We start from the raw sequence: 23,262 nt of genomic DNA, 5'->3' as shown, positions 1-23,262 counted from the left end.
CATACGGAGTATCCGGGACTCGATTCTGACCCTCCTACCTGTTTGGAGTCAAGTCAGTAATATAGACTCGTGCACCGTCATGTAAGCAGGACTAGGTTTTGCTTTATTACATATGAATAAGAAATTATTGCAGACGTAGCAAGAATGCCAACTTGAGGCAATCAATCAGTTGCAATATAATCTTTTCAATCGTAACGGCGTAACGCTCCTTTCAAGCTCGGTGTTCAAGCTCTTGTCAGTCTCGTGAAGCAGTCCATGCATTTGTACGTGTTGTATAGTTATGTAGCAAATGGTGCGATAAAACTCCCTCCCCACCTTACCGAAAAATCATGAAACAAAATGGCATCAAAATCACTCAGTCAAATTCTGTAGACCTTACCTCCAAAGTTCTGCTTGCAGACAAAATTATTACTTAAAGTAGGGACTCAATACTAAATCGATTCCGAAAAATTATGCTAGTTTAGAATATTACAGGCTCCACAACAAGATTACAACGCTAATAAAATGTATATGTAGCATAGCTTCCTACAGTTTTTATCTCTCCTGTAATCAAAACAGAGATGGCGTATTTGTCAGGAGGAGCGGAAGAGCTTCTTGGATCTGAATCAGCCATATATGATGCGTTGATGGAAGAACATCGACGTGTTGTTGGAGAAAGCAAAATTGTACACTTGAACTTGACGTCACGATACGCTAGTTCCTGGGGAACCTGGGAAGGAATTCGTGAATTTATACAGAATTGGCATGATGGTATTTATGATGCAAGTGAAGAGGAACTAGAACAGAGACTATACAAGACTCAAATAGTCAATTTTCATTGTGTAAGTATACTAGTAATAGCAGAAACCCCATGACATATGGATGCAAGGGTGATATCTGCAAGGATGCTTGGGTTGTTTTCTGCAGTCACACTTTCACAAGAGTAGTGAGTGAAAGTGCAGCAGAATACACAATAAAACCAAATGCCCCAATAACTTTAAGTCACCTGCTTGGGACTACTACTACATTGGGTTCTGTCTGTAGAAGATAGAGAGGATGAAAAGGAGAGGCAGAGAACCATGAAGAAGATGATTTTATATTTTTTTACTTTTTTTTTTCAAATCGACAGACCGACTCATAGTTGCTATGAAAAAGTAATGAGAAACATAAACAGGGCCACCCTTGTACTAATTCCATATTTTTCACCAACAAGTCTCCGTTCATTTTGTAGGTAACAGAAAATCAGAATGAGGTTGTATACAATGCTAAAGTCCAGATAGGATTTGGAAGACCAGAAATCTATGGCTCTCTACATTATGACATCTGTAATAAAAGATTAACTTTAGTCAACAGAAAAATCTCCCTTCAGAAGAAAATACTGTTGCTAGGTTACTCGTCGAAGTCCAAACACAAAGATGTGATTGGTCAGTTTGGAGAGGGCTTGAAAATTGGTGCTCTTGCTTTAGTTAGACAAGGTCGTTATATTACCATGGAAACTAATAGTGAGCGGTGGAAGTTTGCACTCCATCCTTATGAACAGTTTGGAGGTGAACCTGGATTGGTTGTGGTTGTATCAAAGTCCAGTAAGTATTATTAAATAAAATGATTTTAGTACATCAAGTTGTGCTCCTGTCAGATATTTAGGCTCAGAAAAATGTTAAGAGACTCACCAGTTGTAATTCTTTATTTTAAATATATCAAAAATGTTTTCAGAAACTGTGGTGAGATTTGCCTGAACTACAGCTTAGTGTGAATGTGTTCTTTTAATGAAAACAATAGATGCACAGTTTAAACACTGGTTATGAGACAAAGATTAATATAAGAAGGAGATGTTTTGAATACAAATGTAATAATAATCTTTATTTATACTGGATAGTTCTTTATGTATATGAACACTTGTCTCCCAAGAAGTCCAGTGAGGGCCATCCCTCATGGTTTCAGTGTTAATGCAGGAGGAAACTGAAGTACCCAGGGAAAACCTGCAATGTTTGGTAGCGTCAAACTAAACAACACTCTTCTTACTTACAGCATGGTAAATTTAATCAAACCCTGACCACAGTGGTAAGAGGCAGGTCGTTTAACCACTTGGCCACCGACACCCCCTGAAAGATTATTATGTTTGTTTTATGATTTAGTATATTTTTGTCTCTTTCCAGCACGAGCACATACAGAAGTGGAAGAAGAACACTTGGATTTAATGTTTCCACCATGGTAGGTTTAGTTGTCATTAATATTTCCACCATGGTAGGTTTAGTTGCCGTTAATGTTTCCACCATGGTAGGTTTTAATGTTTCCACTATGGTAGGTTTAGTTGCCGTTAATGTTTCCACCATGGTAGGTTTAGTTGCCGTTAATGTTTCCACCATGGTAGGTTTAGTTGCCGTTAATGTTTCCACTATGGTAGGTTTTAATGTTTCCACTATGGTAGGTTTAGTTGTCATTAATATTTCCACCATGGTAGGTTTAGTTGCCGTTAATGTTTCCACCATGGTAGGTTTAGTTGCCGTTAATGTTTCCACCATGGTAGGTTTAGTTGTCATTAATGTTTCCACCATGGTAGGTTTAGTTGCCGTTAATGTTTCCACCATGGTAGGTTTAGTTGCCGTTAATGTTTCCACCATGGTAGGTTTAGTTGCCGTTAATGTTTCCACCATGGTAGGTTTAGTTGTCATTAATGTTTCCACCATGGTAGGTTTAGTTGCCGTTAATGTTTCCACCATGGTAGGTTTAGTTGTCATTAATGTTTCCACCATGGTAGGTTTAGTTGTCATTAATGTTTCCACCATGGTAGGTTTAGTTGCCGTTAATGTTTCCACTATGGTAGGTTTTAATGTTTCCACCATGGTAGGTTTAGTTGCCGTTAATGTTTCCACCATGGTAGGTTTAGTTGCCGTTAATGTTTCCACCATGGTAGGTTTAGTTGCCGTTAATGTTTCCACCATGGTAGGTTTAGTTGCCGTTAATGTTTCCACCATGGTAGGTTTAGTTGCCGTTAATGTTTCCACCATGGTAGGTTTAGTTGTCATTAATGTTTCCACCATGGTAGGTTTAGTTGTCATTAATGTTTCCACTATGGTAGGTTTAGTTGCCGTTAATGTTTCCACTATGGTAGGTTTAGTTGCCGTTAATGTTTCCACCATGGTAGGTTTAGTTGCCGTTAATGTTTCCACCATGGTAGGTTTAGTTGCCGTTAATGTTTCCACCATGGTAGGTTTTAATGTTTCCACTATGGTAGGTTTAGTTGTCATTAATTTTTCCACCATGGTAGGTTTAGTTGTCATAAATGTTTCCACTATGGTAGGTTTAGTTGTCATTAATGTTTCCACTATGGTAGGTTTAGTTCAAGTGTCATTAATGTTTCCACCATGGTAGGTTTAGTTGCCATTAATGTTTCAATAAGCATTGGTATTATTACACTCACTGACACTGTAGATTAGCATTGCTGATAGCAAGTTTTCTGCAAGTGTGGCTGCACATTCAACCACATTCAGTGTTTACACTATTTACACACACAGTAGATTGGCATTGCTGATAGCAAGTTTTCCAAAAATGTGGCTACACATTCAACCTCATTCAGTGTTTACAATATTTACACACACAGTAGATTGGCATTGCTGATAGCAAGTTTTCCAAAAATGTAGCTACACATTCAACCTCATTCAGTGACAGTGTTTACAATATTTACACACACAGTAGATTGGCATTGCTGATAGCAAGTTTTCCAAAAATGTGGCTACACATTCAACCTCATTCAGTGTTTACAATATTTACACACACAGTAGATTGGCATTGCTGATAGCAAGTTTTCCAAAAATGTAGCTACACATTCAACCTCATTCAGTGACAGTGTTTACAATATTTACACACACAGTAGATTGGCATTGCTGATAGCAAGTTTTCCAAAAATGTGGCTACACATTCAACCTCAGTGTTTACAATATTTACATACACAGTAGATTGGCATTGCTGATAGCAAGTTTTCCAAAAATGTGGCTACACATTCAACCTCATTCAGTGTTTACACTATTTTCACACAGTAGATTGGCATTGCTGATAGCAAGTTTTCTGCAAGTGTAGCTGCATATTTGACTTCATTCAGTGTTTACACTATTTACACTCAGTAAATTGGCATTGCTGAGAGCAAGTTTTCCTCAAGTGGCTGCACATTCAACCTCATTCAGTGTTTATTCTATTTACACTCACAGTAGGGTGATGTCTCAGATAGCAAGTTTTCCTCAAGTGGCTACACATTCAACCTCATTCAGTGTTTATTCTATTTACACTCACAGTAGGGTGACGTCTCAGATAGCAAGTTTTCCTCAAGTGGCTGCACATTTTTGTCGTCATAAAAGATCTTTTATTTCTAAATTTTAGCCCAGTTGTACTGAAAGAAGAGGACACTTCAACATCTATATCCTCAGTTTCAGAAGAGGAGTTTAAAGAATGCAGGGAAAATTTCCTGTTTTTAACACCGCCTAACGATAAAGTGCAAACAGAAATAGGTATAGTATATGTTACATTACATTACATGCAAACCAAGTTGAATACATTCAAACAAATAATATTAGCTTTATACCCTGGTCATTCCATGTGTGTCTAAATCATTTAGTCCATGGTGCTTGAGTCAAAACATTCTAAGACGCCATCAGACTGTAAGATACATCTTGACAATCACTGGCCTCCTCTCGTTTGAGGGGTTGGCCAATATGTGAGAGTGCCCCATCGGCGTACCTTACAGACTAAAATGCCATTATGCTGGAATATGGCATATTCTGTTACTGTATGTTATTTGTTTACTTTTACGGTACTTCTTAAACCATTCGTTTTCCCAGAATAATGATTAATCATCAAAATCATAGCCAAAAAATAACAAACTTCGATTGTAAAAATTTAGATTTTTGTTTTATTCTCTATGAAAGGTACCCTTCTACTAGATAAGAGGTTTGCTGGTAAACTATTTGTAAAAGGAAGTTATGTCTTAGACTTGAAAGAAGAAGGTCTGCAAACTGGTGTTGATTTCTGTGAACTACAGATTGACAGAGACAGAAATGCTGTACCACAACTCAGTGAAATTGACCACAAGGTACTTTATTGATGTTACTAGTTTTCTTGTAATAATAAGGATACAGTAAGTCTTCTAATATTTCCAAAGAAATAATAGCCACCATAGTTGTTTCGGTCAGGCTTTTTCTGTCACTTCACGAACATCATTAAACTAACCTTTTGTCTGATGAGTTAGCCAAGAATGTGTTGAGAGGTGATCCATAATCTGTTTTGGAAAAGAAATACATGTACTAAGATATTGCAGACAAATTGTACCAAATAAAAGGCCATGTTTGATCAGAATCTATGTTTTCAGATATATTTGTACATTGTTTTATCGTTATGTTTCATCTATATTTTGTACAGGTAAGTTGTATGTGGCCAAGAGCACTTGAAAGCAGACCTGACTTAGCATCAAGATATTATAAACTCCTGGTGGAACATGTGTAAGTATCCATATCCGTACATTTAAAGGACTTGGGTAGGGAATTACATGGAGAATTTGTGAAAAAAGCTTTGTATGTTTAGTCTTTTAGATGTTATTATAATTATTATTAAGAAACGTGCTACACTGTCTCAGCACATTGTACAACAAACTAACAACTAAAAATGAAAAAAATAAAACAGTTACAAAAACACTGAAAAACCACCCAGTCCCACCAATAAAATGTCTCAGAAGAAAGAACACAAATGACGTATAGAATTGCTTGCTGGTTAAAAGCTCTTTCAAATATGAAGGATAAAAATTCAGAAGACAGCTAGTAGATTAAAACAATTCACTCGTTAAATAGCATCACACATTAAAATAGAGGGTCTACTGTCCTGCATATATATGTTATGTTCGGGTGTCCTCATGATGCAAAGAATATCCTGGTGAGACGAGACCGACATGATGTATCTTATAGTCTGCTTTGTGTTATGATTTTGAAACATATGCATTCATAAATTCATCAACCTTTAATACAGCATGCTAAACTTTTATGGACCTGATGATACTCTTGGACAGGCAGAATGTTAGTCAAATTTTGTAGAAACCTGTAGTGTTGAGTTTTGACAATTAGTTCCTAAGTATATGAAATAAAATCAGTGAACTTTTGTTTGCTGTGAATGACATTACACTTTATTGCACAATGCATTCATAATGTGTCTACACACCATTATAGACTTGTTTTCTGTCTACAGGGATAGTCGAGATGTGAGACATGCCAATATATATGCTATTGGCGATGACTCCAAAGTGCCAATGCTTATAGCAAATGAATTTGCCAAGTGAGTATGTTTATAAACTACAAGGACTAAATCTGCACGTTTGTGCATCTTAGCTTGTCAAAGCTATGTCTGCCTGTTTTTGTTGTTGTTGTTGTTGTTGTTGTTGTTGTTGTTGTTGATGTTGTTTTGTGTCATAAGATGCACTCTCAGCCTTACTAAGTTCTCTGTTCCATTGACTTCATCAGAGGGAAGCCACCTAATATATTCCCTGTCAGCAGCGCCTTCTCACCACATGATGTAGCCAGTCTACAGCAGGAATTAGGACAACCTGTAAGTTATTCTCTTTGCTGAATTGCACTGTCATGATAAATAAAAAATGGCTTGCCAACATAATACATCATAAATATACAGAGTTCTCCCTGAGCAGAGTAAACAAGAATGTCAAGCCCTCTAGTAATATGCTATAGTCTGGTTATGAAAAAAGGCAGGTTTTAAACTTTGGTAACTTTGAGTGCTATTCAGAAGGAAGTGAGGGCCACAATAGTTGACAACTCATTTGGAAAAAATGCCATTTTTCTGTATTTCAAGGCTAAGGTTAATGGCATTCTCAGCCAGTCTATAAAGTTCTATTTCGTTGTTATGTCTATCAAAGGAAGTGTTACAATGAAATTCACATGACCAGCATGAAAGGAATAGACACAACTGTGAGTGTGATTGTTAAGATAAACTCAATTGATAAAACCCCTTTCAGACATAATTTTGTCTATTTGGAAAATGATAAATACTGAATGTAAAAATATTTTACACAATGTACAGGTAGTACAGTGCAATGATGTTGTACTTAGTATGCTCCACAAGTCTGGTAGGTATAAAACTCTGGAGGTAGCGAGAGCAGAGCTGAAACCTAACAAAGAAGACGTCAAACCACTGACACGACTGACAAAGAAAGAACTGAAAGTATTAGAACAGTCTGTCAGGACAGCTAATATTGTAGATCCGGAGTTGAAGGTGGAAATTATTGATGTCATCGACTCTAAAAAAGATGAGGTAGGTTTATTGTGATGTCATAAATATGCAAAAATTCATCTATTATGATGTCATCGACTCTAAAAATAGATGAATATTTGCATATTTGCTCATGGTGAAACTAGTGAAATGCAAATATTCATTCAAATTTTGATGTCACTAATATGCAAATTATCATGCAAGTTATGATGTTACTAATATGTAAATATTAACATTTATTATGGTGTCACTAATATCTATGTAAGTTATGATGTCAAATATGCAAATACTCATGTCAATTATTTTGTAAGTAATCTGCAAATGTTCATGTCAATATGTGAATGAAATGTTTTGGGGTTGTTTGTTTGTTTGTTTGTTGTTGTTGTTTTTTTTGGGGGGGTGATCAATTCCATATGTCAATGGGAATCATTAAATGAGAAGTTTGTGGTCAACAATCAACATGTTGCTACCCAACATGTGTCAGTGGTGGGGGGTGGGGGGTGGGGGTTAATCAGAAATTATGAAGTCATGACGTATACAGATTTGATGGAGGTAATAGTGTAGAACAGTGAGATACACATTTATATTCAAACTTCTGAGATTTTAGGATAAGCATAGGGTTAGACCCTGAACATGTACCACATTTGTACAACATTGTATTGTTCAATGCACATGGCCACAATTGTACACTTCCCCCATATTGGATAGTATTACACCATTATAAATGTTTGTTTACAGAGACCATCTGTTAGAGGAGACAGAATAGAAATCCCGTTGTGGATGGTTAAAACTGAAGAAGTTCACAGATATGGTCAGTTATGTCGACCTGATGGCAGTAAAGGCAAACACACATGCTGGTGCCGACAAATTCGACTTTGTAATGCCCTGCTGTCATTACGGAAAGACAACATTCCAGACAAGATAGGTCGGCATCCCAAGGAATCTCCCCCTGATCTAGCTTTGATAGCAATTCTTGCACAGTTCACTGGTAAGGAACATGAAAAGACGGTACCCTACTGTCTTGCGATACATCAGCAAGGACAGCTGTTAGACTATGATGGTGTACATGCTAACTGTGTGGAAAAAGAGGAAATTCAAAGAAAGAAAATCAAACATATTAAGGTAAATTGTGTGTATCATCATTTAATCATCAAATGCAAAGTAACTTACAAGAAAATGCCATGACAGGAAACAAAGCCTCAAAAGCATTTTCGTAAACTTAGGATCAGGTGTCATTTATTCATTTCAGCTCACTAATATTACATGCAATAACAGAGACACACTGAATTGAATAGTTGTTTTATTTGAAGGTAATAAACACTTCGGAGTCTTGAATATTATGCTTAGATATTATATATGTGTTTCTACTGACTTCTATTAGACAAAACATGTCCATGGCAAGTACCTCAATCTACTAATCTAATCTAATTTTCTTATATAGTGCATTCCATATAACTATCACTAGTGCACTTTACAAAGCACAGAAAAATGATTTACAAAGCACTAAACAACAGATGAGGACCATGTATCAACTTGGTCCATCATGGCAATATGTATGTGTGATGTAAAATCATGAAGTGATTCTCTAGAACTCAAAGTTTTTGAAACATGGTTTTATTTCACACGAACTTGATGATTTCTTGGATTTGATATCTAAAAATAGAGAACATATATCTGACATTAATAAAATTCAATTCAATTTATTATTGCATGAGGTCTCTTGACCAATGAGCACACCGTTAAATAACAATACAAATAACGTAACAACAGAGCAACTATACAACAGCATGTTTTAGTGCTGAAATAATTCGACACAAAACTCTCTTTATTTTGGTGTAGATGATAGCTTGCTCATGGTATTGCACTTCTCAAGCATATTTTTTTATTTATTTTTACAACTCACCTGCGTTGCACTTTATGTAACCAATGGTGTTACAGTACCAGTATATGCTAAATGCCAGTGAAAGATAATACAGGTTTTCTTACCTAATATTAAGCTTAAGTACAGTACACCTAGTAATATTGGTGACTCTCCTAGCTGATAGAAGATTTTTAAACCTATTTTTCTATTTAGTACTAGAATTTTAACCAACACACAGAACATACTTTTGAGAAGCTGAGAGCTTTTAACTGCAACCAGTTTTGTATTTTTTTGTATTTTATATACAAAGGTAACAGCAAAAGGAACAGAAGTACACAGATATTTGCATTTATACTTGTGGTGTTTCCTGGTACAATCACTTACTACCATATAGTTGCAGAGAACACTGCAAGCACTTTTTCCAATATGTCAGCTTGGCACTTGCACATCATTGGGTGATGTTTAATATAGTATTTCCATTGTGTTCCAAAACATAGGAAAGTATTAATTCCAGGTACATGGATTCTGGTTACTCTATAAAAATAGTCAATAATGTTCACATTCTGTAAAAAAAATTGTGTTTAATTGATTCTTCTAGATGGAACTAATGCAAAGTCAGAAAGAACACCAAGAAGCGTTAGCTAATCTGAACCATGACATCACAGTAGTTAGGAAAGATCTGATGAATAATATGGTCAGAGATGCTGATGTAGACTTAAAGATGGAGGAACTAGAAACTCACTTTCGTCAACAACTACAAAAGTACAAAGAAACTGTACAGGTATGTGGGCTTTATTTGGATCTTCACTGATTTGATAGTGGTAAACGTCAGTAGGAACAATGTCTAAAAACACCTTTTTGAGTGTTGAAGCAAATTCAACCTTTATCAAATGAAAATGTCTATTCAGCGAGTCAAAAGATTTCTTGAAAGTGATATCCCAGATTTTAGCTGTCATCTCATCAGCATCATCAGGGGTGTACTATGCTTCCAAGTTTTGTTTTTACTCTTTGAGTAGAAATTTTCATTTCATGCTATGAACCCTTTCCCTCCAACCCAAGTCCAAAAAGATTCATTATTGTACTTTAATTTTCTTGAGAGGGGGCAAGGAGTATTTTCGTGACCGATAATCATCTCTTTGTATCTTTTCAGAAATTGTAAATTTGCAAAACCCAACCCAACACACTCCATCTCCCCACACCATCTGTCTGAGTACAAGAACATTCATTTTCATTATATGTGAAAGTGAGAAAAGGGGTATATTTGCATGACCCATAATTACCTCTGTAAATTTCACAAAAAAAATCAAATTTCAAAATAAAGGTTAAACTGAAATTTACCCACCCCTGTATTTAATACCTTACATGATATGGGACAGTTGACTCTATTTTAATGTGTGATGCTCTTTTTGAGTAATTTAATTTAATCTTCTAGCTAAACTGTCTTCTGAATTTTATCCTTCATATTCGAAAGAAGTTTTGACCAGCAATTTTATGCATCATTTGTGGTGCCCTTTCTTCTCAGACATTTCATTGGTGGTTCTTTTTTATGTGTTTTCGTAGCTGTTATCCTATTTTTTCTCTTTTAGTAATTGTGAAATGTGCTGAGATATAAGTTTAGTGCGTTTGTTTAAGAATTAAAATAATAACAATAAATATATGTACTTGATGCAGGGAGAGCTGCAGAGAAAAGATGAAGAAATAGCAGAAATGAATGAGGTACTCTTAGATGCACAGAAAGATCTGATTCATAAACAAACAATGTTACAAAAACAAGAAGATCATGTCGAGAGGTTCTCTAAGTGTCTTGATCACAGACATACCGTTATGGTTGAAAAAGTCACACACTTCAAGATGGTGCTGCAGAAAAAGTAGGTTTCGAATTATGTTATTCATATGTTCCCCTCTAGGTGGAAGATACCGCCCTGTTGAAGAGACTGTGGTGTAGCAAATTTCAGCTTTACATAGACAAAAAACCTGTTGTTTGAATATTTACTGTTGATTATTGAAAGCTTAATATTGAGTTTACGGTATCTGTACCATAATGCATTGCATTAGGCAATGACTGTGACCATATGGATGAGTATTGGGCATTTATTTTGGATTTTTGAAAAACTAAGTGAAACAACATTGATCAAATATTTGTTTGTATGTCATATCACATTGCAAAAAAGCTAAAAAAAAAAAAAAATGTGTGAAAAGTTTTTTTTATATGTACAATCGCAGACATTTTACACATTTTTTGTTAATCTTCTGCAATTTAGTGAGCTATAAACACATTCGTGGTATATGTTAGTTTCATATTGATTTTTCAAGTAGGAAGCCATGATAAAATTGTTTTGCAAATTAAAAATCCAAAATAAATAACCAATCCTCGTCCATATGACCACGTCAAACCTTTAAACAATTGCTGAGAGATTATGATGTTTGCTACAATTGACAATTGAAACCACTGCAGCTTTCACAATGTGTTAGGAGTGATTACAATTCGACATCATCATTCAATCTTACATCTTACTGCCAATCTCATTAGTTGTCAACAACAAATTCTAGTTGCAATTTAGAGATTCATGCAATCATGTGTGTTAAACATAGCTTACTCGAACACAACCAATGACCTTATTTTACAAGTTTACGGTTTCAATTATCACTGTGACAGTGACAGTGAATTTACATTCAGTATATGGTACAGTACTACCTTTAAAATAGTAACTTGTGGTTGTCCAGTATTCCAGTTATAATTGCTGAAAAAGTACATAATAGACAACTTTTTTTTCATGTGCACAGAGCTGATGAAGTCAAGGATATGAACACAAGTAAGAAAACCACAAAATATGTCCAAACTCTTTGCCAACAAGTTGCTGGTACATGTGTGGAGATATGCTCTGAACTAGAGGTTAGTAATTAGATATCATCCCCCAATATTTCTCTTTGTACCACCATCAAAACTATGAGTGACCTAAGGGGCCTTGTCAATACAAGTTGATACAATTTTCCAGTTGAATAAAGCATATATTATAATAGTATACTGTAAACCTACATATTTTCACGAGTACATAATTTTTGCGATTTTACAGTCTTCAGCAAGTTCTCACTCAGACTAATTTTCTCTAATTACCAGACTGTTCATGTGCAAGAAGAAGACATTTTAGTCACTACTTATTTTTGCATTTTGTTTTCCCTGTGAAATTAGCAAAAATAAGTCTTTAGCGAAATTTCCCAGGTTTACAGTAATTATACATGTACCTCCCCAAGCATAATTTATAAAAAATCGGGGTGGGGGGTGATTTTGGACCTATATTTCATTGCAGAACCAATAACATATAGATGCAAGTTGTCATGACATAGAATCACTGTCCAAGGTATAAAAATCACATGCTTTGTTCAAATACATAAAATCTAGTGTGGTATACCTAATAACAGAAACCTGTATATAATCGTGTAGGACTCGCTGACAGTTTTAAACAACATTTGCAGCATTGATATTATTTAAGTGTAAAAACAACTCTTCAATATTGCCATTGCTTTAATTCATTATAAGTCTAAGATGTGGTTTGTCTAATGTAGTTAATTTGTAAACAATATTCATGACAATATCCAGGTCATTATGTTCTGTTAATTTTTCAGTAACAAAACTAATATAAACAATATATATGTCTTTTTATTTTCACAGGGGCAAGCCTACATGTGTTTTACCTGCCGAGGCAAACAGAGATCATATATGGCATTACCCTGCTGTCATTATAAGTTTTGTGAAGACTGTGCACCAAAACTCAAAGGGAAGACGTGTCCTGTTCTCAAGTGTAAAGAACGTGTGGACGATATGAAGAAGATGTTTGAATAGTAAAATATATATTCATGAATGAAGAAGTAATGTCTGATTAAAAATCAGATAAAAATGAACACTTTATTAGCCCCAATGGACAGAGCTCAGAGGGGCCTATAGGAATGACCCATGTCCATCGGTCTTATCATGGAACTTATTCAGAGAGACCATTTAAGATTTTATACAAGTAGCAAGAAATGAAAACCTAAAGTTTGTAATTTTAATGGTGCTGTAATCATGTTGTTGAAATGTAAAGATTTTAAAAACCTTTATTGCTGCATACCAAACTCTGTATATACATTTACATGTACTGTATTTTTGTGTTTCTATTATTTGGTCTTCAAGTGAGTTACAGATTGTCAATGTTAATTATGGTCAATGTACGTAAATAGGCTTAGTGTAGAGCCCCATGACACGCGAGTGCCAATAAGGCATACTTGGGAGTACTTGCACATGCGCTTATGGTGTTCTCTATGCATATTATTTCACAAGCAAAGTAACTTAAAGTCCAGCTGATAACACTGCAAGCAATCCAGAGTATTCATTCAAAATCTCCAGAGTGCCCCTACTATAATAGTACTACTCAGAAGTATTTTTTTCAGCTAGGAAGTGCACTTACACCTCATGGAGTTCTGTTATTCAAGATTTTTAATAAACAGCAAATTTAGTTTTAGAAGATAACTTGGTTCACAATTTAATGTAGATAGAACACTCGACAACAAACTCTTTACTATATATAAACCGGATTTGTTTTTGGTTTTTTTTTGCTTATTAAAATTGTTTTAATTATTGAAATATATTTATAATTCTTCATGGAATTTGGAACGAATTCAAGTTTCATTGAGACACTATTGAAATACATGTTACTATCCACATTATCAGAGAATATATAATTTGCATAAAATGCAAATTTGATCATAATAAAAGCACAATAAAGGACACAGTGTTTTTATGAGGCAGAATCTAGTTTGTAAGGTATCCTGTGTCAGAGCACTTTCATACATCAACCAACCCCTTTCACGCTGTTGAGCAACACAGTGCATCTTAAAGTTTTGTTGAATCTTGCTTGTAAAAGTGGCAATGTGGACATAAAGTGTGCATTGGTATTTTTTATAGGAGCATCAATTTTAACTAAATAAAGTGTATATAAATGACATCATTTGCATAAAATGTGAATTTTGGAAATAAATAAAGCTTTCTAAGATATAATAAGTGCATGTAGTGATCTGCTTCTTGTCACTTTTGAGAAGAATGGATGATGTGTTATTAGTTATCTGTACTCATCAAATTTCTTCCAAACTGCAAGGAATATCAGAACAAAATTTGAATGTCAAAATACACAATGTTACATTATCAACAAGCTTCAAATAGTAAAAGTAATTAATATACCTCCAAAGATATTCTCAAACAATGTGATTATTATAGTAAAATGTGATGAAAGGTATGTTTGCTATTTATTTACTCATGTATCTCACATAAGTCAAGGAAATCGTGAGATATACAGCACATTGCAGATTACTGTTCAAAAGTTTCTTGCTACATTTTTTTGAAATGAAAAGAACTGTGTCACCGTACACACGTCAAATGCAGACATCAAAATATTTGTGCCCACATTCCTGTGTCTAGTCACAGTGTGGTTGAAGGTTTATTTCATGTAGACTAAATGTAGCAAGAAATTGCAGACTTTTTATCTCAAAAACTAGAATATACAGTTTCATATTTGTTTCAGAGAGTGAAAATTAATCTGCAACATGCTGTATGATGTGTAAGAATATGATATTCGATGGCTCTGAATAGATAGACATACTCATGTACAGGAACAGAACATGGTACATCAAGGTACACATGTATTAGGATACACACAGGTATTTTTATGTCACAATCACGCTTAGGCCTAAAAAAAATTGTGTGGTTCCGATTACACTCAATTTTAGAATAGATCATAGATAGGGTAGGTAGATTTTTTTTCATGTGTGAGTGTCAAGTTCAGGTAGTTATGTTTTCTGTTGTTTTCCATATGGTCTCTGTGTTATTGGTTTCTTCCCATCAGATGTACACTCAGCCATTACAGATTGGAAGAACAGTTTTATATTGTCTTTTTAAGCTGATGCCAGTTTCCACATCCACTTTTTCTCGCAAGACTTCACACAATTTTTGCCGATTATATTATTTTTCCCCCTCAAATACTTAAAAAAATGTTTAGGGTGGGGTCAAGTAACCGGAACCAAACAATCTTTTTTTAAGTCCTTATTCAAAGTATAAAACAAAAATGAAACAAAAATACATGTTAAATCACAGTTTTAATCAATTCCAGCATAAATTATCCTTCCCCCAACAAAAAAATGACAACAAAATAATGTATAATTATGCTGTAAATACATTTGAAAAAGATTGCCTTTCCATTACTGGTATTAAAATAGAATATAAAACATTATTTACTTTTACACATGTACATTTATTTCTAGATATTTGCAAATGCAAACCCCATACATGGAATTATGAAACTGATTCAGTTCAAAAATATGAAAACATTTCCCATCACTTTATGTACATAATAATTAAATCATAATTATTCATACAAAATGCCTTATGAATAATTACCAAACCTTTTAATGTATTCAGTGGCATGTATTAAAAAAAATCTTGGAGGTTATAAAACCTAAAATATGCAAATCAGTTACAAAATTGTTGCAGTTTCAAAATATGAAAATATGTATTATCTATTACTGTAATATATATGTATAACAATTATTAATAGACCATTTATTATTTGTGCCAAATAATATTATTTTAAAGAACTTACTTACACACATGTAATAGATCATTTTTACAAACTTTGGAGGCTAGGGTCATTAAAACCATATTAACAGAATATCAGTAAATTTCTCTGATTATTTTCATACATGAGAGGTAGTACCGGGTAAATACAGGAAAGATCGAGTTGATTGTAGAACAATATGTTCCTTATACACATTATAAGTCCTGAACTACTTTCCAATAGTTTGAAGATTTGCCTTTTTGGCTAAAAATTATTTCAAATAAAAATAATCAGATTGAGATATTACATAACTAATACTACCAATACTGACAAAATGGCAGCTAGCATATTTGCCATTAAAACACCTCCTCTGTTCACACCTATCGGTGAAAGTAGAGTTGTCATGGGAATGGCAGCTGTAGATGTTTCACTAGCACATGTTGGATTAGGATGTTCATCTAGAATATCTTTGATCAGATTGTACTGTGGTGGGGTTCCTGACTGAGTAAAGATATAACCAAGTTTATGAGCCTTGTTGATAGCCCAGGTACTGTCCTTACAGTTGAGATATCCTACTATGATGAGAGTGAAGACAGCTGTGAAATAAAAACAGTAACAGAAATAAGTATTGATGTAGATTAAGTTCTATAAGTTTTTGTATTGGTTCAATGCTTCTGACATAAGCCCTGTCCCCACTACAAAGTCTGAATTATGTCACCATTTACTGATAATCCCATTCTAGCAGGTTTAAATCAAAGGCACTGCTTTGATATTCAGTGTAACAGCCAGTATCCTGCTTCATTGCTTCTGACATAAGCCCTGTCCCCACTACAAAGTCTGAATGAAGTCACTATTTACTGATAATCCTATTCTAGTGGAATTACATGAAAACTACTGAAATGATGGTACCCTGCGTCATTGCATCAGACATAAGCCCTGTCCCCACTACACGTTCAGTACAAAATAAGTATTGAATGATGTACAACTATTTGAGAGTACTGATTCTGTTGCATTGCACCTGATAATGACATGAGCACTGTCCCCACAACAAAGTTTGAATCAAGTCCCTACTTACAGATAAAACTAGTATTCTAAAGTGACTAACTTTATAGTTGAATTCAACCACAATTATATATCAATGCAAAAATTAATTCACACCAACATGTTATTTTCCACCAAGTCCTTGAAAATACAATCCAGCAGTAAAAAGTTTAGGAACACAGGAACTGATTTCAACGTGATTGTAATACATAACTGCAATTACGACAAGAATCTTACATGATATAGCTACATAGACAAAATCAAAATTGAGGTATATTACAAACTTGATATTTTTGATCACTTACATGCTCTATGTCCAGTTCTGCAGTGTACCAGTACAGGACCATGTTCTACTGCCTCAAGGAAAGTACTTTTAAAAGTGATGAAACTTTCAATACTGTAGCCATACTGTCCACCTACAAATGTACAATAAGCAATTGTTCCATGGTAAACAAAGGTGAGAGATGATTTTCACCTTATGTGCATTTCATTATGGTAAGGGAACCCAGAAAAAGTCATCTTACCACTCCAGCATCACGCAACCTCTCTAAGAAAGATGCTGAAATATCAGATGTATATTGCTTCAAGAGGTAAGAAGCACCTAACAATCTCACACAGACATACAGAAGGACTCTTCTCGGAGCTAGGCCAGTTTTGAAAATTTACAACTCTATTTCTAGAGATTAAAAAGATGTATAGGATTGATGAGAATAACTTTTCTGGGTCCCAAAAACATGCTGAGAAATGCAGATAAGATTTAAGATTTTAATAAGGCTTGGTTACCCAAACTCTAAACACAGGGGGATCTGCTATGAGACACCCTAGACGAGAGTCTGAGTACCCTTTCTCGAAATTTATCCATGCTGGATAGCTCTTGCAGAATGGTGCATTCTGGGAAATATTGCAAATCCTACATAGCAAGCTGAATGAGCAAGGTCCCTAAAATTTGCAACAGGTTTGCATTTCTCTTAAGTACCAGGAAGTAAGTTTTGTAAGTCCATTCTTCACGACTTGGCATGTTTACTTCCCACAATGCCCCACACAAATGTACAGCAGTGGCCAAGCCAGATTTGCCAATTTTAAAACTGCAATGGATATGATTTTACTGCAATGTACAATTGTTGAAAATAACATCAATTTACATCCACACAGAGGGGGATTAAAGGAAATGTCAAAGGTCAAAAAATCTCTTTTTTTGAAAGTCACTCAAGGCAGCCATATTACAAGTACAGAAAGTACTTTTCCTAAATATGAATTTATGAATGTTCCAGCCACAATTTAATTCTCATTTAATTAACTGAATATGATAATTTATTTAATGGTAATTTAATTTCACGAATACCTACCTACAGGTAGATGGTAATATTTCAAACCAGTGTTACTACGAATATATTCTTTTTCCACAACTTCATTAAAACCAATGTCATCACCGAATTCTCCTATATTTCTATCTTCATAGTTTACAGGCGATGTGTCTGAGATGTATGTATTTGGTTTACTTGCATCTATCCTTGTCTGAAGAAGTCTTTGTGAGTTTTGTCGTCCTACATCTGTGTATGTGCCAGTACGGTCATGTACATTGAGGAGCGTTACTTCCTCCTGCGAGGGGTCACCACTTGGTTGAACTTTAACCCCTTTCCTCATGTTAATGATCGATTTAAATCCGGCTGCTTCAATCACAGACAGGTGTTCTCTGTAAATCTGTCCTGCGATGAACCAATCGGATGCTATCGGCTTTGCCATCCAGTAGGTCTCCCATGATTCAGGAGTCATGGTATCCAAGGTTTTCATAGCAACATCCTTTCCTGTTGTCATGGCAATGAGGTCGCTAGCAGGTTGTTGAGTAAAATCATATCCATGTGCATGACCAATTTCTACGATATCAGTGACCGTAAATTCAGGATTTAAGATTTGAGTTTTAGATTTTTGTACTAAGTACAGCAAAGTGTATAGAGTGGCATAATAACCAGCATTGGTACCTGTAACAAGGATAGGTTTCATAAGACTATCAGCGACTTCAGTAAAATAATCTAACACTGCAACAGTGGGGTGATCTGCAACAGAAAACGGCAACACTCTAAACGTGATACCAGCTATAGCAGCAACTTCTAGACTTCTTTGTGATGATGGTAAGCGATCTCCATCCCCAAAACCCAAACTCTGCGGATAGTCACAGATTGAAATAATGGACTTAAATCCTGTCTCTCTGGCATACTTGATTTGGCGTTCAGATAGTCGTCCTGCAGTGTGCAAGTCGTCTGAAATTCTTTTACTCCACCAAGCTTTGCGAGATGGAAATGACACCGATGTTGCTCTAGTGAAATTCAAAGCCAGGACTATACATGTTAGAATGGCAATGGTCGTGGCAGTAATACAGAATACTCGGTTTAAAAGTTTCATTTTTCCTGGCATGTGTTCAGTTTGTTTTTCTCTACAACACTGTATATATCACATCAATGGCTGCGATCAAAGGCCAAAAAAATACCACGTACATCAGTGGCTGGGTTTCAAGGCCATGCTGAGTATGTGAAGATTGCCGTCAAATCTCTAAGAATACCTAATGACTGGGTTCCATGTGTTTGTGCACGACTAAGTATAGTTTTGTGCAAGTTCCTTGTTGGCAAACCACTTAATGTCCTCGTATCCGGGTACTAGTATCCGGGTTGATATACGTACGTGCTTTCTCAACTTCTCATGAGTTTTTAAACCTGTCCGACTACCACAGAAATACTCCTGAGTTGTTATATAACAATATCAAAGGGCGAAGCACAATATGGAGTAACTTCATAAACAAATATTTCGTATATCTCACTTCATGCCGATATCATGTCTTTTAAGTTTTACCACACTCGAGTTTCACAAACTTTCGGTTTCACCTGTTACCCGCCTCTCTCCGGAGTAAATCCTGGGACCATATATAAAACTGATTTTCTGAACATCCAGTCCAAAATGAATGCTGAAAGAACAACTGCAAATAATCAAGTCGATTGTGCCACTTCGTAGTAAAAGTGCAGCAATAAATTTGTACGATGCAGAGTCCTGCGACGGCGACCGATGAATTGTTGAGTTCCTAGATCCCGTTGACATCCGATGTTGCAGCATGCACAGCGCCACCCTGGTACTTGACCCCAGTTGACCTCTGCAAATTGTTGACAACTTGTTTATGACTTAGCATATCATTACTTCGCAGACGCCATACCCCAACATTTATTGGGGGTTTTCTCATCAATCTAAGATGATTGAGAAGTACACTGGTGATTGTTTGATAGGTTTTTAGTGAGTGTATTCAGTAATATACAAAAACACTGTTTATTGGTTTGTAAGTATTTCCTCCAAAGGCCGGCAAAATGGCAGGAACTTCGTCCCCAGCTGTTTCAGTCGTCTCGCAGTTTTCTTATGACAACCTGGTACACGCGATCGCAGGTGCCACTGGTAGTGCCACAGCGATGACGGCCTTCTTTCCCCTTGATTCAGCAAGAGTACGGCTGCAACTGGACGACAAGCGGGAAGCACGATTCACACCTCATGTTATCGCGGAGATTGCCCGAGAAGAAGGAGTGCTTTCTCTCTACAGGGGCCTGCTCCCAGTGTTACAAAGTTTATACTGTTCAAACTTCGTGTACTTTTATGCGTACAACAGTTTGAAAGTTGTGATTTATGGAACAACCCGAAAACCTGACGCTCTGAGGGACTTGGGTATTGGTTTTATCTCCGGAGTTATCAATGTTCTGATGACAACACCGCTATGGGTGGCAAACACTCGTTTGAAGTTGCAGGGTGCTAGCTTTAAAAGCAAAATCGATAAAGACATCAAGCATCCACGATACCACGGTATGATAGACGCATTAACACGTATCTACAAAGAAGAAGGCCTGGCCAGTCTATGGAGTGGCACGCTTCCATCTTTGTTTCTGGTTGCAAACCCTTCTATTCAATTTGCTGTTTACGAAGCATTGAAGCGACAGTTATCACGAAACAAAGAACTTTCAAGTCTACAAATTTTTCTCATGGGCGCTGTTGCTAAGGCTGTTGCTACGGTGATTACATACCCTCTCCAAGTTATCCAGTCACGTCTACGTTACCATGGTGACAAGGAGAAAAATGGAAAGAAGCGAGGAATAGTAGGTTTACTTATTGAGCTGATAAGAACTCAGGGCATGAAGGGAATGTACAAAGGTCTCGAGGCCAAATTGCTTCAAACTGTACTCATGGCAGCTTTGATGTTTCTCACTTATGAGAAAATTACAGCATTTATCTTCACTTTACTGGGAGGTAAAGCAACCGTAAAACAACATTGATGGTGAAATTTATTGATTCTGAGTCTTCATCACTCAAATTTACTCCATTGACACATCATTCCAGCATAAGTATATCATCACCAAGGTTGAATGCACTTTTGTCTCTGATGGTCCAGTTTGGAACAGGATCAAGATTTGTGTGTTAAAAAACAGTTATTTTGGCAGAGCTACAGAAAAAAAGTTGGTCCACAACAAAAGAATGACCCTAGTATGTTATCCATTGATAAGATAACACTAGTGCAAAAACCTGGGATTGAAACCCTGGATTTTAAACAGATCATTAGAGGATCTGAATATTTTGACCAAGATTTAGGGTGAATTGTGTACTTTTGACTCCAAAGGCACAGTTCAGATTAGAGTTGAAATTAGGAGTGAAATACAGTTGTCTGGCACAGCTATAGAAAAAAATTGATTCAGAACAAAAGAATGATCCTATGTATCCTTATGACTACACAGTACACTGCATATATAACTAGCCTGTTCATATGGCCCTTACGGTTCCATTCAATCTCTCACTCTGCCCTCATACCGTAGGCTTGTAACTAGAATGGCATACAGTTTGAACATCTCAATGCAAAATTAACCAATCAGCTTGTCATCACAGTGGTGTATTCAAATGTATGCAGATAACACACATGCAAATGAAGTGTATGCAGCAGATGAAGACTTGCAGTGGAAATGTGTCTTCATCAGCCTACACTTCATTTGCATGTGTGCTATCTGCATACACTTCCTTTGCATGTATGCTATCTGCATATATTTGAATACACCAGGGTGACCACAAGCTGATTGGACAATTTGTGTTGAGATTTTCAAACCACATTAACAGCTTTTTGCAACTCTAGTCACAACTTACAAGTTATCGGTATGAGAGATTGAATAAAATATACCATAAGCGCAGTAAACAGGCCAGCATATAACACCAATGCAAGAACATGGAATTCAATCTCTGGACTTAACAGAGACTCATAGTACATATAATATGCCATTACAACACTGACCTCCAATAGGGAACTTGCAATCCAAACTGGGCATGCTCAGACGCAAAGGACTGTGGGATTATCTGTGATATATAATACCTAATCTGGAGCTACTGATACAATTAACCTCCCACTGAGCTCAGGATGACTATGAATTGTTCATTCCTGGTTATAAACAATGTAACAATATTGTTTACAATGCTAATTTATTAGTATTTATTATCACATTTCACATGATGCAACATTCAACATGGCGGGTTTGCAAGTTCCCTATTGCACATCCCTTGATGTTATTCAGGGCTAAATAATACGATACACATAAAACGTTTTAGTCGATAATGTCACGTTTACTACTGCCCAATTTAGCACTGTGAATTCTAATTTCATTTTTATTATTACATTTATAATATTATTTTATGAAGAAATGTAGTAATTTATGAATTTTATTATATTTTGTATGTATGCAACTAGTCTGGATGTGTTTTCTAACTAAACCACAAGGTAATGATACTGTATAGGAACTAGACTAGTATGTAACACATACAGACATTTAAATGGTGAGACTCAGTGAGTGAATGAAACTCACCCAGATACAGAAAGTTGCAGATTACTGTTCACTGGCTCTTGTTTGATACAACCAATCAGAAACCAATACGAAACTACACATGCTACACTTCAAGATAGCAGGATTGAATGAATACAGGTTTTGTTTTGCAACATTTTATCTCAATTCACTTGCCACCATGCAGACATCAAATGCAGATAATAAAACATTGGTGCCACTGTGTCTGCATCTAGTTGCAGTATGTTTGAAATGGTTTATTTCATTCAAGAAACTGTGATCCTAAGGGATAGAATGTGCAGCTTCCTCTTGGTTTCTATGTGGTGTTATCAAACAGTCAGTGAACACTAACCTGCGATATACTGTACATGTGTATGTTGTGTGCATCAGTTTTATTCAATGACAGAAAAATATTTTTTGTACAGATATATATCTTCTCATTTTTTTTGTTTATTATGCACTTTTATAATTTCTTCATAAATTTCGTTTGACTTTTTGATACCTTTCCCATTTATCAAGTTTCTATGGAAGGGGCAGAGTTCACATCATTTAATTTAGGGATACAAGACTCTTGGTGCCTTTGAAGTTATTGTCTTAAGTGATGATTTTTTTGGAACAGCTGTATTTGTGTTTATTTGCTGCATTGTTTACCAACTTGTCAAGCGAAAACATGTTGAATGCTTAATAAATTTTCAATGTTCAC

At 35.7% G+C, this 23,262-nt stretch overlaps 2 protein-coding genes across 2 annotated transcripts; both read left to right on the top strand.

The window, feature by feature from the left end:
* The first annotated feature begins 597 nt into the window (after positions 1–597).
* On the top strand, positions 598–14,061 carry LOC144450773 (uncharacterized). Its single transcript, XM_078141486.1, has 14 exons — positions 598–821; positions 1,211–1,562; positions 2,136–2,190; positions 4,354–4,481; positions 4,899–5,062; positions 5,389–5,468; positions 6,205–6,291; positions 6,477–6,561; positions 7,048–7,278; positions 7,975–8,358; positions 9,696–9,878; positions 10,769–10,965; positions 11,882–11,990; positions 12,768–14,061. The coding sequence occupies exons 1-14, from the start codon at positions 627–629 to the stop codon at positions 12,936–12,938; spliced, it is 2,421 nt and encodes an 806-aa protein (XP_077997612.1). The 5' UTR covers positions 598–626; the 3' UTR covers positions 12,939–14,061.
* Positions 14,062–20,066: 6,005 nt separating this feature from the next.
* LOC144450571 (peroxisomal membrane protein PMP34-like) lies at positions 20,067–21,178 on the top strand. The gene has a single exon (XM_078141214.1). It carries the CDS (start codon positions 20,067–20,069, stop codon positions 21,015–21,017), a length of 951 nt encoding a protein of 316 aa, XP_077997340.1. The 3' UTR covers positions 21,018–21,178.
* Positions 21,179–23,262: the final 2,084 nt, after the last annotated feature.

This window comes from Glandiceps talaboti, chromosome 20 (assembly GCF_964340395.1).
Source record: "Glandiceps talaboti chromosome 20, keGlaTala1.1, whole genome shotgun sequence".
In the NCBI taxonomy this organism is placed as follows: Eukaryota; Metazoa; Hemichordata; class Enteropneusta; family Spengelidae; genus Glandiceps; species Glandiceps talaboti.
Note: the sequence above shows the minus strand (reverse complement) of the source record. Positions and strands in the feature narration are given on the sequence as shown.